The 15,653-nt window shown below is 59.7% G+C and overlaps 3 gene segments (V, D, J or C); all 3 read left to right on the top strand.

Moving 5' to 3' along the window:
• LOC128067025 (Ig mu chain C region membrane-bound form-like) overlaps positions 1-3,774 on the top strand; it is a 79,472-nt gene extending 75,698 nt beyond the window's left edge. Inside the window, 5 exon segments of the C gene segment in view lie at positions 46-378; positions 631-945; positions 1,083-1,415; positions 3,391-3,506; positions 3,592-3,774. Coding sequence covers positions 46-378; positions 631-945; positions 1,083-1,415; positions 3,391-3,506; positions 3,592-3,600 — 1,106 coding nt within the window.
• Positions 1-15,653, top strand: part of LOC128067026 (Ig gamma-3 chain C region-like) — a 125,589-nt gene that overhangs the window by 7,599 nt on the left and 102,337 nt on the right.
• The window catches only part of LOC128066529 (Ig mu chain C region membrane-bound form-like), a 43,070-nt gene continuing 36,862 nt past the window's right edge, over positions 9,446-15,653 (top strand). Inside the window, 6 exon segments of the C gene segment in view lie at positions 9,446-9,562; positions 10,100-10,502; positions 10,632-10,727; positions 12,191-12,256; positions 12,500-12,823; positions 12,928-13,248. Of these exon segments, the coding sequence occupies positions 9,446-9,562; positions 10,100-10,502; positions 10,632-10,727; positions 12,191-12,256; positions 12,500-12,823; positions 12,928-13,248 (1,327 nt within the window).

Genomic DNA, 15,653 nt, shown 5'->3' with positions numbered 1-15,653 from the left:
GGGGGGAGGGTTCAGGCCCCACTGACCCCTTGTCCTTCTCTGCAGAGCCGGAAGTGTTGTCCCCCGTCGTGAGTGTCTTTGTCCCGCCTCGCAACAGCCTCTCTGGTAATGGCAATAGCAAGTCCAGCCTCATCTGCCAGGCCACTGACTTCAGCCCCAAACAGATCTCCTTGTCCTGGTTTCGTGATGGAAAGCGGATAGTGTCTGGTATTTCTGAAGGCCAGGTGGAGACTGTACAGACCTCACCCATAACATACAGGGCCTACAGCATGCTGACCGTCACGGAGCGAGAATGGCTCAGCCAGAGCGTGTACACCTGCCAGGTGGAACACAACAAGGAAACCTTCCAGAAGAACGCATCCTCTTCGTGTGATACTAGTGAGTGCAGCCCTGGTTGGGGGGTGCTCACCCTCAGGTCTGCAGACACCACCCCAGATGTGCCAGCCGCTCCCTGAGCCTTGGCTTCCCAGAGCGGCCAAGGGCAGGAGGGGCTGTGCAGGGTGGCTGGGGGCCGGCGCCCCTCCAACAGGGCCCCAGGCTCACAAGGGACTCAGCCAAGTAGGCCCTGCTGTTTGGGCAGACCTCTCCCTTCACCTAACTTCACTCCAAACAACTCTCTCCCACCTCCAGCACCACCGTCTCCCATCGGAGTCTTCACCATCCCCCCATCCTTTGCCGACATCTTCCTCACGAAGTCAGCCAAGCTTTCCTGTCTGGTCACAAACCTGGCCTCCTATGATGGCCTGAACATCAGCTGGTCCCATCAGAATGGCAAGGCCCTGGAGACCCACACTTCTTTTGAGAGACACCTCAACGACACCTTCAGCGCCAGGGGTGAGGCCTCAGTCTGCTCGGAGGACTGGGAGTCCGGAGAGGAGTACACGTGCACAGTGGCCCACTTGGACCTGCCCTTCCCAGAAAAGAGGACTATCTCCAAGCCCAAAGGTAGGCCCTGCCCCGCCCCGCCCCTGCCCTCCACCCCAGACTCTCCCACAGCTTCCGGGGTCTGAGGACAGCAGGCAGGGCCAGGAGAGGACCCACGCTCCCCAGTCTCACCACTGTGCCCCCCTCCCTCACCTCAGACGTCGCCATGAAACCGCCGTCCGTGTACGTGCTGCCTCCAACGCGGGAACAGCTGAGCCTGCGGGAGTCAGCCTCCGTCACCTGCCTGGTGAAGGGCTTCGCGCCCGCGGACGTGTTCGTGCAGTGGCTGCAGAAGGGGGAGCCCGTGGCCAAGAGCAAGTACGTGACAAGCAGCCCGGCGCCCGAGCCACAGGACCCCAGCGTGTACTTCGTGCACAGCATCCTGACGGTGACCGAGGAGGACTGGAGCAAAGGGGAGACCTACACCTGCGTCGTGGGCCACGAGGCCCTGCCCCACATGGTCACCGAGCGGACCGTGGACAAGTCCACCGGTAAACCCACCCTGTACAACGTGTCCCTGGTCATGTCTGACACGGCCAGCACCTGCTACTGACGCCTGGTCAGAGCCCCCAGGTGACCGTCGCTGTGTGCGTGCATGAGTCTAACCATGCTGATGCGTGAGATGTTGCCTTTTATAAAAATTAGAAATAAAAAGATCCATTCAAAAGATGCTGGCTGTGAGTGAGCAAAGCTCTCCCTGCTAGGTCTGTGGCTGTCTGCCCTCACCTTGCAGACCACCCTCCATCATCCGCACCCCCGCCTCCCCACTCGCTTCCAACCCACGCCCAAGAGCCCCGGTGCTCCTTGCGGGATGCTCACAGCAGGCCGAGCCCATGCTCGCTGTGCCTCTAGTCACTTCCATGCCCACACTGGGGGCACACGGGTGTGCAACACACACACATGCACACAGTCACACACATACGTGCAGAGAGACACATGTGCACGCACATGGACAGAGACATGGGCACACGTGACACAGACATGTATGTGATGGACCTGGGTGAGCAGGCACACACACAGACATGGACACATGAACATGTGGACACACAGACACACATGCACACGCACACTCACACCGAGCACACACAGTCACAGCCACTCACAGGCACATGCGCATGGGTGCTCACACGTGTGTGTGAGGACAAGCCATGGACATGTAGACATATACGCACAGATGTGCACATGCTCACACACACACACGCACACACTGCGCACACCCAGGCTTGCACACTCAGACCCCAGCCCTTGCACACCGGTGGCCACTCCCTGCCCTGTCTGGCGGGGTCCCTCTGCACCACACCCACGCTCTGCTTGTCCCTCTGTCTCACCTTGGAGGTACACCTGGGGGCCGGCCCAGCCTGGACTCCTCCACAGCCCCCAGCCCCAGCCCCAGAGCAGGGTGCGCAGAGGGCCACTCTGGGCCTGGCCAGAGGCAGCTCCTCAGGAAACTCAGGGCCCATGTCCAGGAGGGATGCTTCTCCCAGTCCAGGCCCTTGTGAAGGTGGCAGGGCCCCAGTTCTCCCCTTTCCCTGTGAAGAGACAGACTCAGGCGAGTCCTGACAGAGCGAGCCATGCCTGGGAGGCCCCTCTTGGAGCAGGCAGCTGCAGGGCCGCACGTGAACCTGGAGTGGTGGGCACTGAGCCGACGGGCGAGGGGGTCTCCTCTGCCGACCACACCAGTGCCCCTGCAGGCTGACTCCTGACCTCCCCTACACTCCTGGCTCTCTAGGGACCAAGGGCCCGTCAGTGTAGCGGCTGCAGACCTAGGTGACTGTCCTAAGCCTTTGTCCCAGCGTCACTCTTTCTGGGCCTCAGATGTCTATCTGACCTCCTGATCCCACAGCTGTGAGTCCTGCAGTCCGGGCCCCAGCCAGGGCCCCACATGGCCTCTCTCATACATGCCATGGATCCAAGACAGAGAGAGATGGAGGCCAGAGGGATGGGCCCCTTGGCACAGGCGGCCATCTGCCCCCAGGGCTTGTCCTCACTGGCTGGGGAGCCCACCCCAAACCACCAGAGACAGGACGCCCCACCACCACTGTCAGCCCCCCGTGGCCCCGTGTCCTCCAGAGGAGTCAGGACCCTGGGGCCACCCCCCGCCTCCAGCTCAGTGAGACCCCACCCTGGTGTGTGCGTGTGCGCGCTGTTTCGCTCTCTACCACCCCGGCGCTCCTTGGGCCAGGCACTCGGGGTCACTGCTTGGCTCAGCCTCAGCCACGCTCTGCCCCTGCTGGCTGTGGAATCAGGCGGCCAGGGGCCTACCACGCCTGGCCAAGACACTGCCTGACAAGGCCCGGAGCTCCCAGCTGCCCCGGGGGTGCCGGGGAGGCAGGCACACGCCTGCTCGCCTGCCCGCTTGCTTCTGCAGTCCCCCAGCCCTTCTGGCGAGTCAGCGCGGCCGAGGGGGGCCAGGGTGGGCTCTGCAGGCAGCTCAGCCGTGCTGACCCTGTGCCCTGTCTCCCACAGAGGGGGAGGTGAGCGCTGAGGAGGAAGGCTTCGAGAACCTCAACACCATGGCCTCCACCTTCATCGTGCTCTTCCTCCTGAGCCTCTTCTACAGCACCACGGTCACCCTGTTCAAGGTAGGCCACCTGGCCCCGGGGAGGGGGTGAGGCCGCAGGCCCCCAGTGCCCCCATACCCACTCACGCTGTCTCTGCCGCCCGCAGGTGAAGTGACGGCCGGCCAAGGACACGGGGCACCAGAGATGGAACAAGGGGGGCTGCCTTGGGGCCAGGCCCCTGGCCGATGTGGCTTGTTCGCTTGTACTGAAATCTTCCCCGCATCCTCTCCAGCTTCAAGCTGTAAGAAACTGGCTTTTCTCGGAGCGGCTGAGTGCCGTGGCCAAGCATGGAGCCTGCAGTTATAGGCCCCACCTGGCCCTGCTTTGCAATGTCGCATTTGTGGCCTTAAAATAAACAAGGATACTTTATCTTATGAAACCGCTTCCTCGTGATGGATTTTTTCCCCCCAAGCCACACTCCTGTGTGCCACATATCCTGAGTGCTGAACCCGTTACTGGCGGGAAAGGGACGTGTGTCTCCTCCCAGGCCCATGGTGATACGCAGGGGCCGTGTCTTGGGGCTGATCCAGATGGAGGAAGATGGCCGAGCTGCAGAAGATCCCAGGACTGGTTTCCCAAGGTGGCCTGAGCTGGGGCCACTGTGTGCATCCGTGGGGACCCTGCCACGAGCCCCAAGGACACTCTGTCCCTCTCTGCCACCATTCCTGGAATCCCAACCATGGGAGGGCTTGTCCAACCTCAGGTGCGCGTGGTGTGTGCAGGAGGGACTCAGGAGGAGGGCCGGTGTGTGTGCAGCCACGCTGCACCCTGCGGGAGCGTGAGGCTTCGCCTGCCGGCCAGAAGACGGTAACTGGAGGGTGAAAGGAAGTCTCAGGTGAAGCTACAGGGAGGGCGCAGGACTGGAGAGGCATGGAGGAAAGGCCTGGAAAGAGGGGGCAGCTGGCAGCAGGGCAGGGGAACAAGGAATTAGCCCTCGGAGATAAGCTGCGGGGGTCCAGGTAGAGGCTGGCTCAGGCCCTGGGGAGGTCCAGGCTAGCTGTGGCAGCAGCAGCCAGGGTAGGGTGGGCAGTGGGACCGGAGACGAGGCCCCGGGGGCCAGAGGAGGGAGCCAGGTGAGGGCGACCTGGCTCTCCAGGGGGGCAGCTTCAGGGGCTGGAGGGGGCCTGGGGCTTCCCAGGATGCCTCTCGCGGAGCTGCCAGGCACCTGGCAGTGACTGTCCAAGGGAGTGGGAGTGGACCTGGTCCCCAGAGGAGGCCGCCTCCCAGCAGTTGGCTCCTGGAAGGCATTTCTGGTTAAATGGTGGCCTTCCCTGCTGAAGTCCAGCCCTGGTGGATCCAAGGTAATTCGAAGCGGGGACAGAGTAGGCGAGGAAAAAACTTATTTATTTATAAATATACGATTAGATTAGGAAGAAATAGTGTAGTAGGAATTTAGTGGAGAAAAGAGGCTGAATAACTTGGTTTACGTGGGAAGCCAATAAAGTTCCAGACAAGGAGCTCGCACCATCTACGTTAGGCCACCGGCGCCCTCTTGAATGGTGGGGGGTGCCCCACCTTGGGCTCCCCCTCGCGTGGATCTTAGAAGCCAGGGCAAGTAAGTAGAGATGGTGAGCCTCCACACCCCAGATGGGAATTCAGCCTGAAATTAGAGTAAAGAGGAGACACGGAGGAAACCAGTCCAGCGACTGGCCCGGCCTCTATTGTCTAGGAAGGCCTTTTATACCTTTTTGATTGTACATAGAGATCAATGGGTAACACAAAGTTACGCAGCGTTAGCAGCCCAGACTCTTATCAAAACCGGGCTTTTCTCTCTGCACACCTAATTGTATACACAAGCCTTAGGTGATTTACATCATCTTCCGGTCAAAAGGGCCAATTAACATTTTACAGCCTTTTTTCTGATAAAAGTTTGTCAACTGGAAGACTTATTTGTGTTGTTCTTCTCAAAATCTGGTGCCACTCTCAGAAAGCACTAAATAGAGTTACATTCTTACACAGCAAAGGTACAGCAGTTTATAACAAGTGAAAGGGGTACAGTGACTCACAACAAAAGAAGAGTAATCGACTCTGAAGTCTAGCGTTGCTAACATCAAAACTACTGCATATCTTTTTCCATATCCCGATTACATTGATTAACACCCTCCCAGGTGCCTAAAAGATGAAGATTATGGAGGCCTGGCAGCAATCATTGAGTCAACAGTGAAATCCGTCACCAATATGATCTTTAGCTCTTTAGAAAAGGCTCTGTGTCTTTAAGATGCTTTAAGCTTTGTGCCTGTCACAGTTGGGGGCTGTAAGCAATTCACAAGCTATAAGAGGTCCGGGGGAACCTGTTAGGCAAGCCAGACAGTTATCAGAGGGGGTTTTAAGCCGAGACATTCTTTTGCAGGAGACTGAATCCCTGAATTAACTTTTTCCAGAGAGTGTCAGAAAAGTAGAAAAGTACAATAAGGCAGGCAGATTCTTATTTTGGGGGGTACATGCTCAGAAAATACCAGGGGGAAACCCTGAGGCCTGATTCACCTTGCCCATCAAGGCCTCTGCCGCATGACCTTGTCATGGGTGGGATTCCTCATGCTGGCTCCCGGCATTTTGTGGCCCAACCCATCAGACGGGAACATTGGGTGAGGGGCTCCACAGCACGCAGGGCGCCTCCAGCAGGGGGGAGGGGGCGGCTCTCACGCAGGCCGAGGGGCTCACGCCAGGACCCGTAGGATTGTCTGAGGGCCGTGACCACAAAGAAGCACAGGCCAGGTGTGGACAACAGGAGCTGGCTCTCTCCCAGTGAGATGCAGGGACCCATGGTCCAGGCGTCGGCAGGGCTGGCTCCTGGGGCTCCGCGGGGAGCGCGCTCCTGCTCCTGGCAGTTCGCAGCACCTGTTTGAATGCATTTCACTCAGAGCCTATCAACTGCCCACTTACATTCATTCTCAAAGTGGATGTTTGAGAAATTAATCTGTCTCAGGCGCATTGTATCCGTGCATTGCTACACTCTTTGACGAGTCACTCCTTCAAGGTGGTTGAGCTGAGGCCGTGCACACGCCGCGTGCACTGTGGGTGTGCTCACAGTCGCAGCTGGCCAGCTCCCTCCTGGCGATGAAGCAGCTTTCTCAGTGCGGCGCCTTCGCTGCAGGATGTTCAGGGCTGCCTTTTGGGCACCCATCCCAGGACAGACTTGGGGTGAAGCGTGGGCATTCGCTGTGAGTTACTCTGGTCACACTACTAGCTGGGGGTCTGAGAGGGTGCCCAGTGGGGTGGGAGTCAGCAGGGCCCAGGACCGTCTGGAGGGACAGTCTCTGCTCTGAGTCCCCAGGGTCGCCGAGGCTGGGGGGGTCTCCTGGGACTGCCCGCAGCTGGGGACATGCGGGCTTGGCCTCTGCAGCCAGGCCAGTGGGCAGGTCATGAGTTAGCACAGGGAAGGGATTCGGAGGAATCCGCCCAGGTCAGAGAGCCCACGGGACATGCCAGGGACCAGGCGCCGAGCTGTGAGAGGCAGGAGCCGGTGCAGCCAGACTTGCTGCCTGGGACGTCTGCACAAACCCCCTCAACTTAACATCTGGTTACTTCTTGATAAGCCCAACATAAGCTGAAAGTAGTTTGAAATTCCATTTAATGTGCTTCACAGGCCAAACACCAGGGCTTATCTTTACCTGCCTTAAAAGGCTCAGAACACTTACATTAACTGACACTTGGGTAAAATCATCTAACTCAAGCCTTGTCATTGCTCCATTGCTCAGTCATGTCCAAATTTTTATGACCCCATGGACTATAGCACACCAGGTTTTCCTGTCCATCATCAACTCCCAGAGCACATTCAAACTCATGTCCATTGAGCCGGTGAGGCCATCCAACCATCTCATCCTCTGTCATCCCCTTTGCCTCCTGACCTCAAACTTTCTCAGCATCTGATTCTTTCAAATGAGTCAGCTCTTCACATCAGGCAGCCAAAATATTGGAGCTTCAGCATCAGTCCTTCCAATGAATATTCAGGACTGATTTCCTTTATGTATTGACTGGTTGGGTTTCCTTGCAGTCCAAGGGACTCTCAAGAGTCTTCTCCAACACCACAGTTCAAAAGCATTGATTTCTCAGCACTCAGCCTTCTTTATGGTCTAACTGTCACAACCATACATGACCACTGGAAAAACCGTAGCTTTGACTAGACAGAATTTGTCATCAAAGTAATGTTTCTGCTTTTCAATATGCTGTCTAGGTTGGTCATAGCTTTCCTTCCAAGGAGCAAGCGTCTTTTAATTTCATGGCTGCAGTCACAGTCAGCAGTGATTTTGGAGAACAAGAAAATAAGGTCTGACACTGTTTCCATTTTTTCCCCATCTATTTACCCTGAAGTGATGGGACTGGATGCCATGGTCTTAGATTTTTGACTGATGAGTTTTAAGCCAGCTTTTTCACTCTCTTTCACCTTCATCAAGAGGCTCTTTAGTTCCTCTTTGCATTCTGCCTTTAGAGTGGTATCATCTGCATATCTGAGTTGTCAATATTTATCCTGGCAATCTAGATTCCAGTTTGTGACTCATCCAGCTGGGAATTTCATATGATGTACTCGGCACATAAGTTAAATACGCAGGGTGACAATATAGAGCCTAGACACACTCCTTTCCTGGTTTTGCACCAGTTCATTGCTCCATGGCCAGTTCTAACAGCTGCTTTTTGACCCGCATCCAGGTTTCTCAGGAGGCAGGTAAGGTGGGCTGTCATTCCCATCTCTTTAAGAGTTTTCCACAGTTTGTTGTGATTCACACAATGGTTTTTTACATAGTCAGTGAAGCAGAAGTCGATGTTTTTCTGGACTTCTTTTGCTTTTTTTTTTTTCTATGATCCAGTGGATGTTGGCAATTTGATCTCTGGTTCCTCTGCCTTTTCTAAATCCAGCTTGTACATCTGGAAGTTCTCAAGCCTATGTTATTAATGGAAAGTGCAGATCGTCTGGTGTAATTTACTGAATACTGAACGCAAAGAAAAAAAAAAAAAAACAGAGCGGTTGTCAGGGTCCAGGGTGGCTGTGAGTGTGAGTTGCTCACCCTCCTGAGCACTGGAGGTCTCGGCTGCAGCCACCGCACTGCCCAGCTTCCACAGCAGAGGACAGACTGCATATCACCAGGTGGGAAAGATCGAAGTCCGAGATTCGAAGTGCGGTTTCTCCTGAGCGTGCATTGCTTTCACAGCATCATAAAGTCAGAGTAAACACTGAGTCATGAGTCAGGGACCTTCTGCATGAGACAGGTTTGTTTTTACATCAAGGGGAATCAGTCTTCAACCCCTACTCTGTGATACGTGAAGTCTATTTGTCTGAATTCCTCAAGTGACCACTGCCCAGCCCGCTCAGGTTGACTTTCCCTAAAGACTGTTTCTAGGAGACTGTTTCCCTGCTGTCCGACGGCTCAGGCGCTTCACATCCACAGGGACCACTTCCTGTGTCCACACTTAGGTGTTCAGTGAAGTTTGGGGTTCAGATGGTCGCTGTGTGCTGGAGAGTATCCTCTTTCTCAGCAGAACTTTGTAATAAAGACAGAATTGGGAGCAGGTTCAGATAAGAGGCATTTCCCGTGGTTTTTAATGAGGACATTTGCCAGAGAGCAGTTAGTCACCAGGACTCTTTTAGACTCAGGGCAGGAACTCAGGCCCACAGCACGTACCCAGACAGCCAGGCCCCAGGGACGTGTGCCCAGGCTCTCCTCTCCCAGAGAAGCTGCGCTGCCTGCTCAGCAGAGACAGGGCCTCTGTTTGAGGGAGGCAAGCGTGGCTCGGCCTATGAGATGCGCTAGGGAAGTTAAGTCACCAGCAAGCTTTTCACCCAGAGTGGAGGGTGGCAGTGACTGATGGCTGGGAGAAGGGCCGGCTGGGCCTGATGTGGAGACAGAGGCACCCGGCACCCAGGGGAAGGGGCAAGAAGGCTCCCAGGAGGAGAAGCAGGAAGAGGCTGGGAGGGGCGAGCCCAGCTGGTCAGCATCCGCAGACCAGGGGCTTTAGCCGAAGCCATGGGTCCGGGATCCTACCCTTTTGCGTCAGAAACACTGGGCTTTCAGGTCTGTGAGGGCAGCCCTGGGCTGCCCACAGCAGGCTTGAGCTGGGCTGAGCTGGGCTGGGCCAACCGGGTGAGCTGGGCTGAGCTGAGCTGAGCTGGGCTGAGCTGGGTTAAGCTGAGCTGAGTTGGGTTGATAGGGGCTGAGTTGCACTGGGCTGAGCCAGGTTGAGCCAGGCTGGGCTGAGCTGGGTTGAGCTGAGCTGAGCTGGTCTGAACTAGGTTAAGCTGAGCTGAGTTGGATTGATCGGGGCTGAGCTGAACTGGGCTGAGGTGGTTTGAGCTGGGCTGTGCTTGGCTGAATTGGATTGTCCATGGTGGGCTGACAGGTCCGGCAGAAAGGCACTGCCTGGGCTTGACTTGGGCAAGCTGATGAGGTGCTTTGGGCTTGCTTAACCTCTGCTGAGCATGGTGGGTCTAGCTGGACTGTCCTGGCCAACACTGGGCTGACCTCAGTGACCTAGTTGTGCTGAGGACTGACAGGACTGAGTGTGCACTGGTCTCACCAATGGCCACAGACCCCCGGGCCAGACCCCAAGTGGCTGAGCCACAGGTAGTGAGGGTGGGCTGGCAGGGCTGAGTGCGCCCTCCGCTCCACTGTCCCAGATAGAAGGTGGAGCTGCCCACACCCCCGACCAGCAAGACGCCTCTCACCCCCACTTCTCTTGTGTCTTCTCTCGGGTCCCCAGAAAGTGAATCTCACCCGAAAGTCTTCCCCCTGGTGTCCTGTGTGAGCTCCCCGTCTGATGAGAACACGGTGGCCCTGGGCTGCCTGGCCCGGGACTTCGTGCCCAATTCTGTCAGCTTCTCCTGGAAGTTCAACAACAGCACAGTCAGCAGCGAGAAATTCTGGACCTTCCCCGAAGTCCTGAGGGATGGCTTGTGGTCGGCCTCCTCTCAGGTGGCCCTGCATTCCTCAAGCGCCTTTCAAGGGACGGATGGCTACCTGGTGTGTGAAGTCCAGCACCCCAAGGGAGGAAAGACCATCACGACCACAAAGGTGGTCCCCAGAGGTGAGCTAGGCTCCGCCCATGGCCGAGGCCGGGCGGGGCCAGGGGAGCCCAGCCCACCCCTCCTGTCTGCCTTGCAGCGCCCCCCAGGGCACAGTGCACTCTGACCTCACCTGCCCCCTGCTCCTCTAGTTTCTGCATCAACTCTGACCCCGACCACGCTAGCACCGTCTCTGAAATCCAGGTCAGAGGGCTCCAGCAGAGCCGTCACCACTCAGAGCAGCCCAGGTGAGCAGCCCCATCCGTGCACAGCCCACGCACATCCATGCATACCTGTCTGCCCGCCCCTCCACTGCCATCTTCAGGCAGCCCTCCATGACTTCTCCGTCGAGTCCTTAAGTCACGCCTTGAGCCAGGAAGGTGGGGCAGTGAACTCAGGGGCACCGACTGTGGGCCAGGCCTGGGCTAGGCACTGGCAGATGCCACCTCAGGCCTCTGTGTGGCCCTCAGCCCATCATGGATGGGGGAGGTGCCCAGATCACACTGGGAGGAGCACGGTGAGAGGGAGGCCCACAGGCCAGCTCTGGACTCCCCTGGTCCAGCCCATGCGTGAAACTGAGTGTGAAGCTGAGACCCTCACAGAAGCAGTGCCGCCTGCCAGGCTGCCCTACCCCCACCTGCACCTGGCTCCAGCTTCTCTGAGTGCCGGGTGCCCCGCTGGGGCCCAGAGTCACCCCTCACCCTGGATGCACCCCTGGCCCAGAGCAGGAGCCACTGGAGGGAGCTGGGCCATTCCCTCACTGGCCCCTGGGCTGCTGGCGACCCTCCAAGAGGCCACCATGGCTGTGATGTGTCCCTGGGCGGCCCCCAACCCAGCCTGTGGGCCATGATGCCCACAGTCTAGGGCAGAATCTGCCACTGAAGTGCACGACCCCTGGGTGTGGGCTGACCTGGTCAGGCACACAGGGCGGGGCAAGTCAGGAGAGAGGTGGGCCCTGCAGATTAGAGGGTCACCTCGGGGTCGGGGGGCACTGTGCACAGCCCAGCCCTCCCCGAGCATCAGCCTTCAGCCCTGACCAGACTGCTGCAGCCACGCCACCCACCCAGCAGCCTTGAGGAAGGGGGCCGAGCTCCATGAGCACAGGCTGAGCCCTCCTGCTCCGGAGCTAGACTGCCCTCCCATGGGGAGTGACCCTCCTGGGGCCCAGGGCCTGCTGACCACATGAGCCCAGCCCTCCCCTCAGGGCGTGGCTCCTGACCCAGACACAGTGCAGCTTGAGCACAGCCTGGAGGCCAGATGCATCGTGAAGCCAGATCCCTGGAGCCAGGGCTGCCTGTCCAGCTCTGTAGCTGGGGCTGGCCTGTCCAGCTTAGAGGGATGAACCGGGAGGAGGGACAGACAGAAGCCCTGTGTGGTGGCAGCACGGCTTCAAACATCTGCTCTCTGGGCCTTTATAGAAAAAGTTGCTGACCCCTGGCTGTCAGAGACCCATGGCCAGTTGCTCACGAGTCCTTCTCGCCATAAGCTGTGCTGCCGATGGTCACGAGGGCAGCCCCCAGGCACTTAGCGTAGATACTCGCAACCAGCAAGCGGGCAGCCAGGGTCCCACCAGGACCAGAGCAGAGCCACAGACGCTGACAGAGGCGACCCCCAGATGATGGCCACCCCTAGGGCTGAGGATGTTGGGAGGCCTCAGCCCCGGCTGTCTGTGGCACCCGGAGGAGACCCTGACTGCCCCCACTCTCCACAGTGCCGGCCACCAGCCACAGCCAGACAGAAGCCCGGACACTAGCGTATCCAAAGGACCCCTGCAGAGGTCAGTCCCTTGGGACAGAGGGGGAGAAGGGCAGAGTGCTTTCAGGGGCACCGGAAACAGCCTGCTTGCAAGAGAGACCCCAGCCCAGTGGTGGGCGGGCCCCTGCCCTCTGCACTGCTGGAAGCAACAGAGTCCAGGGGTCCGTGGGGAGAGGGCAGGCCTGGGTCTGGGCGGGTGCCACTGGCCAGCCCTCAACCCCCTTGCCCCCCAGCCAAGACCACACCTCTCCTCGCCTCCCCACAGAGTGTCAGAACCACACCCAGGCCCTCAGCGTCCGCCTGTTGCCCCCGCCCCCGCAGGGCCTCTGGCTTTTGGACAAGGCAGAGTTCACCTGCCTGGCCATGGGGGAGGCCCTGCCGGATGCCCGCTTCTCCTGGGAGGTGAATGGGCAGCCCCATGGCGGGGCCATGGAGGAGAGACCCACCTGGCACATGAACGGCTCCTGGAGCCAGAGCAGCCGCCTGGCCCTGCCCAGGTCCCTGTGGGCCTCGGGCTCCAACATCACCTGCACGCTGAGCAGCCCTGGCCTGCGGTCACCAGTGACCCTGACAGCACAGAGAGAGCATGGTGAGGGCAGCCGCGGGCCCCGCAGCACCCCGGCCACTTCCTTCCCCCGGGGACCCACCCCCTGGAGCTCCAGCTCACGAGCATACCATGGCTTCTCCTCACAGCTGCCTCAGTGCCCGGCAATCTGACCCTCCGCACTCTGACCACGCCTGGCCGCTTCTTCCCTGCCTGGCTCCTGTGCGAGGTGTCCGGCTTCTCACCCGTGGACATCCTCCTCACATGGCTGGAGGGCCAGCAAGAAGTGGAGCCTTCCCAGTTTGCCACAGCGCACACCACAGCCCAGGCTGGGCATGCCTCATTCCACACCTGGAGTGTCCTGCATGTCTCCAGCCCCCTGGACCACGTGGGGTCCACCTACACCTGTGTGGTCAGCCACGAGGCCTCCCGGACGCTCCTCAATGGCAGCTGCAGCCTGGACACTGGTGGTGAGTCACATGGGCCCAGGGCTCCATCTGAGTGGCCGGGACACAGGGCAGGAAGTGGAGGGGCAGCCCCAGAGGTGCCGGGCAGTGAGGACTCGGCCGCTCCGTGTCGGGGGCCCCAGGGCTCTGGAAGCCCAACAGCTGCCCTGCTGGCCCCGGACACATGTCCACACGCTGCATGCCGGTCCAGGAAGGGCGAGAGATGTTGCCCACCCCCCACAACCCAAGCAGCCATTTCCCACCAAGATGTGCCCGCCACAGGGCACAAAGCAGGGGCCTGCCCTGGGCTGGGGGTGAGGGCGGCCACCCTCAACAGCTGCCCTCTGGGGGCGTCCGAGGCTCCCCAGCTCCCAAGCCCCCCAGCCTTCGAGGAGCCCAGTCAGCACCCGGGAGGCCAGGTATGCCCAGGCCTGGGGGCTGGACTTGGTCTCCCAGAGGGGTCTGGTTCGCACACACCCACAGCAGCCCCTGACCGTAGGCCTCCTGGAGGAACACAGGGCCAGGTGCCACAGAGGAGGGGGTCTGGGGGCCCAGAGCTCTCCCTCCCCTCTGAGGTGTCCTCCCCCGACACCACAGCATGCAGCCCAGCCCCGCAAGACTGCGGTGGACACACCGGTCAGGGAGGCGGCAGGACTCACGGGCCGGCAGGCGTCCAGGCTGCCCAGTGCGGGGGCTGGCAGGGAAGGTGTCCAATGGGGCCCAGAGGCAGTGGGCACTGGGAGAGAAAGGCTAGGCTTGCCCAGGTTCTGGGACCTAGCCTGCAGGCCTGAGCTGCTGTGGGCCCCACGCCGAGTGGGGAAGCCGTGCAGACCACAGCCAGGCCCTGACACCTCGAGAGAGATGGGCTTGGCAGGCTGCACCCTGAAGGCCACACAGGATGCCCGGGGGGCCACCACAGCATGCCCACACCCACCCCCACCACGCACCCCACAACAGGCCCCCCACCCACTCCCCCGCCCCACACACCCCATAGGGCCTCCTCCTGTAGACCCATCCCTCCCCCACCCCGGACCGGCCGCCTGACAGCCTGGGCACTGCACGGCCTCGAGTCACAGGACACTCTGCACCGGCCTCCCCCAGAGGCTTGACCCAAACCTCCCACTTTCCTGTGGGGACCAAAGCTATGTCCAGCAGCCAGGGCCATGCTCTATACAGGGCGAGTGGCAGAGGCTGTGGGAGGCCTGGCCAGACCCCAGGGCCCCTGGAGGGGTGGAGGGAAATCCCCACTCCAGGAGGGCCACAGCCGGCACCAGCCCCAGCCCCAGAGCTGACCAGCCGCCGGGCCTTCCTTGGTGGGCCCTCCCCCAGACCAGAGGAGGAGGGCCAGAGCTGCTCCCTGTAAGGCAGCCGGGTCTCCACAGCCGGGACGGCAGCTCCTCCTCGCTGGGCCAGCTACCCCCCAGCTCTAGCAATGCTGCCTGAGGGGCCTGCTGCTTTCCTTGAAGGACTCCCACGCCCTCCCCATCCCACCCCGTCCACCTGCATCTGAAGGCTACCCCTCCGTCTCGGTTCCAGGCCCAGCCCACCACCACTGCCCTCTTCTCAAAGGAGGCCACTAGCAGCTCGGCCCAGGCCTGCAGCTACGGTGGTCATTTTCACAAAGTAGCAGCTGGAAGGCTCCCCCTGGGGCCCCTGGCCTCTGCTTCCTGCTCCTGCTCTGGGGCCCCAGGCTCCTCAACCACTGGCCCCGTCTCCCGAAAGCCTGCGTCACCCCGGACCCCCAGACTGCGGCCGGGGCCCTCTGCCCTCTGTCATCACAGAAGCCAAGCTACCCGCCCAAGTCCTGTGCCCCTCGAATCGGCACCTTCTGTCCAAAGACCCCACCCCAGTCCTCCTGCCCCTGCCAGTCTCACAGCCCAGGGCTGTCCCCTTCAGCCCACCCTCCTCTCAGCTGCCAAGGTGACCTTCAAACACCCATCACAGTTCTGCTTCCACTTAGGATGTAGAAGCTTGTAGGTCAGCCACTCATGTGGTAACAAAAGGTCAATGCCAAATAAACCATAAAAATCATGTCTATTTAAAGTCTCAAACGAGCCGAGGACTCAGTGTCCAACTGGCCCAAATTCCTAGGTCAGAAGAGGCTGCTGGCAGTTATCCTCATCCTCAACACAGGTGGACAGAGGCCTGGACATCCGTGAGACGAGAGGGACGTGAAGGAACCAGCCAGGGTTTAGTTCCCACACAGGCTGGCCCAGGATGTGGGTACAGGCAAGCCCCCGAAAAATCCCCTGGGCTCACTGACCCTCCACCCAGGGATTCTGCTGCAAGCATCCCCTGAGAGCAGGTGGGGCCACAGCTGGAGAGGCCCAGGCTCAGAGCCATTCCCACCAGGAGGAGGAGCCTCACCCCACTCCCATGCCGGGAGCCAGTAGCCAAGGAACCCGCCACCCAGCCCAACTCAACTCCTG

Source organism: Budorcas taxicolor, chromosome 21 (genome assembly GCF_023091745.1).
Source record: "Budorcas taxicolor isolate Tak-1 chromosome 21, Takin1.1, whole genome shotgun sequence".
In the NCBI taxonomy this organism is placed as follows: domain Eukaryota; kingdom Metazoa; phylum Chordata; class Mammalia; order Artiodactyla; family Bovidae; genus Budorcas; species Budorcas taxicolor.
This window is presented reverse-complemented; position numbering and strand designations above follow the sequence as displayed.